General features: G+C 57.1%; 1 protein-coding gene across 1 annotated transcript; it reads left to right on the top strand.

Moving 5' to 3' along the window:
• Positions 1-394: 394 nt before the first annotated feature.
• LOC138102035 (olfactory receptor 14J1-like) lies at positions 395-1,330 on the top strand. Its single transcript, XM_068999787.1, has one exon. The coding sequence runs from the start codon at positions 395-397 to the stop codon at positions 1,328-1,330; it is 936 nt and encodes a 311-aa protein (XP_068855888.1).
• Positions 1,331-5,257: the final 3,927 nt, after the last annotated feature.

The following is a 5,257-nucleotide window of genomic DNA, read 5'->3' as shown; positions in this document are numbered from 1 at the left end:
GGAAACCCTCTCAAAGTGTCTTTGGCCATCACCGTTCCTTAGCCCTGGCACAGGAGACGCTGCCCAGCTCCTCTGCCTCAGGAGCAGTTCTGTTTGACAAATTCCAACCCCAGGACTGGCCCCTGTCCCGCAGTCCCATGACCCCACTTCTGCAGAGCAGAGCTGATTCCTCGGTGTCCACGGGCACAGCCCCTGCTCGTCACAACAACGGGGCCAGATCCCAGAAGAGCTCCAGGCACAGGGCTGAGGGAAGGGGTCAGAGAAAAGGAAAATTGGGTGGCACAGAGTGTCAGGGGCAGGGCTGGGAGAAAGGGCTTGGGCATTGCTCAGGAAAGTCTCCCCTGACTTGTCACTGTCTCCTCCTAGAACAGATCCTCATGGCCAGAGGCAGCAAATGTCCAACAGCAGCTCCATCAGCCACTTCCTCCTGCTGCCATTGGCAGACACGCGGCAGCTGCAGCTCCTGCACTTCTGCCTCTTCCTGGGCATCTCCCTGGCTGCCCTCCTGGCCAACGGCCTCATCATCAGCGCCGTAGCCTGCGGCCAGCACCTGCACAGCCCCATGTTCTTCTTCCTGCTCAACCTGGCCCTCACCGACCTGGGCTCCATCTGCACCACTGTCCCCAAGGCCATGCACAATTCCCTCTGGGGCACCAGCCACATCTCCTACTCAGCATGTGCTGCTCAGGTGTTTTTCTTTCTGTTCTTCATTTCAGCAGAGTATTTTCTCCTCACCGTCATGTGCTACGACCGCTACGTGTCCATCTGCAAACCCCTGCACTACGGGACCCTCCTGGGCAGCAGAGCTTGTGCCCACATGGCAGCAGCTGCCTGGGCCAGCGCCTTTCTCACTGCTCTGCTGCACACGGCCAATACATTTTCCCTGCCCCTGTGCCAGGGCAATGCCCTGGGCCAGTTCTTCTGTGAAATCCCACACATCCTCAAGCTCTCCTGCTCACACTCCAGCTCCCTCAGGGAACTTGGGCTTCTTGCAGTTAGTATCTGTTTAGCCTTTGGCTGTTTTGTGTTCATGGTTTTCTCCTATGTGCAGATCTTCAGGGCCGTGCTGAGGATCCCCTCTGAGCAGGGACGGCACAAAGCCTTTTCCACGTGCCTCCCTCACCTGGCCGTGCTCTCCCTGTTCCTCAGCACTGCCATTTTTGCCTACCTGAAGCCCCCCTCCATCTCCTCCCCATCCCTGGATCTGGCCCTGTCACTTCTGTACTCGGTGCTGCCTCCAGCCCTGAACCCCCTCATCTACAGCCTGAGGAACCAGGAGCTCAAGGCTGCAGTGTGGACACTGATGGCTGGACCATTTAAGAAACATTAAACTGGTTGCCAATTTCTGCAAATCACTTGTAATAAAACTCATCTTTGATAGTTCTTGTTGGTTTGGATCTGGGGTTATTTTCTCTGCCTTCAGTAATTTATTGTTGTCCACAAAGCAAGGGCAATATTTCTTCCGTTTCTCATTTTGTTTCTCTGCACCTTGGCTGTGGCCCCAGACTGTGTCAATGAGGAGCTGTGCTCTCGCTGCCTTTAAATGAACTCAAGGATCTGCCAGCAAAGTTTCCAGCAGAGATGCCCCTTTAGTTGCCTTCTGTGGAGCTGCAGCAGCAATGTCTGTGTGCAGAGCTGGGGGCAGATCAGGGGGGCACAGCAGCTGTGCCCAGGAGCAGCAGCCCTTGGTGCTGCCAGTGCTGCTCCCGTGCCACTGCCCCGCTGCCCTCCTGCCCCTGGTGTTGCTGCAGGGCCTGAGTGCTCTGGGGCTCGCTCCCAGCCCTGGGGTGGCAGTGCCGGGGCTGCAGCAGGGACAGGCCATGGGCACTGCTGGGCCAGCGCTGACGCCTCAGGGCAGGGCCTGGGGGCTCCAGGCTCCTTGCCCAGGCTCTCTCAAGAGCACGCCCAGGCCAGTGCTCAGCAGAGAAAACCCCCGTGAGCAGCCCCAGGTTGGCCGTGGGCAGGGTGGGGGCAACCAGCATGGCTGGTGCTCTGCAGGGTCCCTGGGGGAGCCGGGAAGGAGCAGCAGAGCAGGGGCTGATCCATCCCCCCTGCGCTGGACACCCCAGGGCAGCGTCCCAGAGCGGCCTCATGCACCTGCCAGCAACATCCCCCCTCTGCAGCCCTGGCCTCTCCCCAGCTCAGAGAGGGGCTGGATCCTTGCAGGCACACACACGGCAGGACTGGCTCAGGAGCCCCTGTTTGCACTGCACAGCCCAGGCGTGAGCACCCCACGGTCTTGGTGTGGGGAGAGGAACCTGAGTGAGCACAAATGCCATCAGCCCCTGGGGGCCAGCAAGGGCTGGGGGATGGCAGGGAAACCTCTCAGCTTTGTCGTGGCCTCTCAAGTCAGCCAGAAAGTTTGTTCCCATCAGCTCTGAGTTTCCTGTCCCACTGCAGACGTTGTTGCTCAGAGCCAGGGCTGCCTGGCAGCCACCCCCAAACAGCCCTGAGCATTTCCTCTGCTTCACCTTTGCTTTCTTTCCTCTTTCCTGCTCCACATTTCTTGCTCTTGCCCTTCCCTGTCCCCTCCCCTGCAAACAGCCCAGCCCTGGTTGCCCTTTCCTCTCTGGCCCCACTCCCCATTTCAGTTCCTGCCTTGGCACCACAGGAACGTCCCTTGGGGAGCAGGATCATCCTACAAGTGCTGCAGGAATTGTCTGCAGGGCCCTGCAGTGCCTCGAGCTGTTCCCTTGCCAGAGGCACCAGAGGCCAGGGGGGCACATCTGGGCTGCTGTGTCTGGCTGTGGGGCTCCCTGTTGTGGGGCAGTGAGGAGGAGCTGGAGAGGCTCTGCAGGACTGACAGGATGGGCTTTGGGGCGCGTGTGGAGAAGCTGAGGGACAGGGGCTGCTGGACCTTCTGAAGAGGAGGCCCAGGGCTCATCCTGCAGCTGCTTCAAGGGGGGTTTCAGAGAATCACAGAATCAACCAGGCTGGAAAAGACCTTGGACATCATCAAGCCCAAGCTGTGCCCTGACACCTCCTTGTCTCCCCTGAGCCTCCTCTTCTCCAGGAGAAACAACCCCAGCTCCCTCAGCCGCTCCTCACAGCACTTGTGTTCCAGACCCCTCACCCACCTTGTTGCCCTTCTCTGGACACGCTCCAGCCCCTCAATGTCCTTCCGAAATTGGGGGCCCAGAACTGGACACAGCACTCGAGGTGCGGCCTCAGCAGTGCCCAGTACAGGGGAAGAATCCCGGCCCTGGTCCTGCTGGCCACTCCATTCCTGATCCAGGCCAGGAGCCATTGGCCTTCTTGGCCACGTGGGCACACTGCTGGCTCATGTCCAGCCTGCTGTCCATCAGTGCCCCCAGGTCCCTTTCTGCCTGGCCGCTGTCCAGCCACTCTGTCCCCAGCCTGTAGCGCTGCAGGGGTTGTTGTGGCCAAAGTGCAGGACCTGGCACTTGGTCTTGTTGAACCTCCCATGGTTGGATTTGGGCCCTGGATCCAGCCTGTGCAGGTCCCTGTGCAGAGCCCTCCTACCCTCCAGCAGATCCACACTCACACCCAGCTTGGTGTCATCTGCAGATTTGCTGGTGCTGGACTCAATGCCCTCATCCAGATCGTCAATGAAGACATTGAAATCCACGCTGGCTGGGTCTGATCCTTGGCCACCCTGTCGGTGCCGTGGGATGGCACTCAAGGTGATCTGTTCCATAACCTTGCTGGGCACCGAGGTCAGGCTGACAGGCCTGGAGTGTCCCAGCTCCTCCTTCCAGCCCTTCTTGTGGATGGGGTCACATTGGCACCTCCAGTCCTCTGGGAGCTCCCTGGTGAGCCAGGGCTGATGGTAAATGATGGAGAGTGGCTTGGGGAGCTCATCCAGCAGCTCCCTCATCCCCCTAGGATGGATCCCATCTGCTCCCAGAGACACCTGTGAGCATCTGAGGGGCTCAGCAGTCACCAGCTGCTTCCTCCTGGATTACAGGGGCTGTTCTGCTCCCTGTCCCCATCTACCAGCCCAGGAGGCCACTTGTCCTGAGGACGACTTGTCTTAATATTGAAAACTGAGTCACAGAAAGGGTTAAGTAGCTCAGGCTTTTCCTCATCTTTAGTTCCTAAATTCCCTCCCCCATCTAACAGACAATGGAGGTTCTCCTTGCCCTTCCTTTTGCCATTAATGTGTTTATGAAAATATTTTTTATTGTCCTTCACAGAAGTGGCCAGATTGAGTTCTAACTGGGCTTTTGCCTCTCTAAGTTTTTTCCTACATGACCTAAAAACTCTCTTAAATATTTCCTGAGATACCTGACCCTCCTTCCAAAGGTGATGCACCCTCTTTTTTTTCCCTGAGTTCCTTCAAAAGCTCCTTGTCCATCCAGGCTGTTTGTTTTCCTCCTTGGCTCATCTTTTGGCACACAGGGACAGTCTGTTCCTGCGCCTTCAAGATTTCTGTTTAGAAGCACTTCCATCTTTCCTGGAGCCCTTTGTTTTTAAGGGCTGCTTCCGAAGGAACTCTCCAAATAAGTCTCTTGAATAGGCCAAAGTCTGCTGTGGCTTTTGTCAAGGCGGACAGGACAGCACACACTTGTTGTAATCCAAAGTCGTAGAAGTTTTTATTTTCTCTCCTGCTGTTCTTATACCTCTTCACAATGGCTGTGGCCTGTTGAGATTGGCTGCTTAGCAAACAACGCCAAGGCTGTCTAACAAGCAATGACCATTCAGGCAGTAAAACAATCAGCTGTACAAGCAAAGGTAGAGCTGCTACATATTATCCACAAGCTCTTCCTTGTACACTCTCCATGTCCCATTACAAGAACATCCTCTCCTTGTGTCCAGAATATCTTCTCTCATTGATTATCTTCTTGGCCTTCTCTGTGGCTTTCACTGAAGCTCCAAATCTTCACTGTCATATTGTCATGGGTATATTCTGACTGTCTTTAGGTCTAATTCTGTGAGGCCCCCAGTCCAGCTGTCAGCCTCATCACCCCAGCAGTGAGATTTGTGTCCCCTGGCTGTGGCTGCTGTCCCTCGCACTGAGGCCCATGAGCAGACACCAGTTCCTGCCAGCCCCAGGGCTTGTGGCCTCCTCCCGCAGCCCCCAGAGCTTTGGAGGGCTCCTGCTGCTCTCCTGCCCTCCCCATCCCACACCCCACATCCCACTGCTGCGGGACAGCCACCAGCATCCTGTGAGGCCACCGATGCCCATGGCCAGGGGATGGGGTCAGGGCTTGGCTGTGCTGCTTGGCCAAGCCCAGGCAGGGCTTTCACAGCCACATCCCAGAGCCCATTTCCCACCTGGAGCCGGGGCTGCCTC

Source organism: Aphelocoma coerulescens, unplaced genomic scaffold (assembly GCF_041296385.1).
Source record: "Aphelocoma coerulescens isolate FSJ_1873_10779 unplaced genomic scaffold, UR_Acoe_1.0 HiC_scaffold_60, whole genome shotgun sequence".
Classification (NCBI taxonomy): Eukaryota; Metazoa; Chordata; class Aves; order Passeriformes; family Corvidae; genus Aphelocoma; species Aphelocoma coerulescens.
Note: the sequence above shows the minus strand (reverse complement) of the source record. Positions and strands in the feature narration are given on the sequence as shown.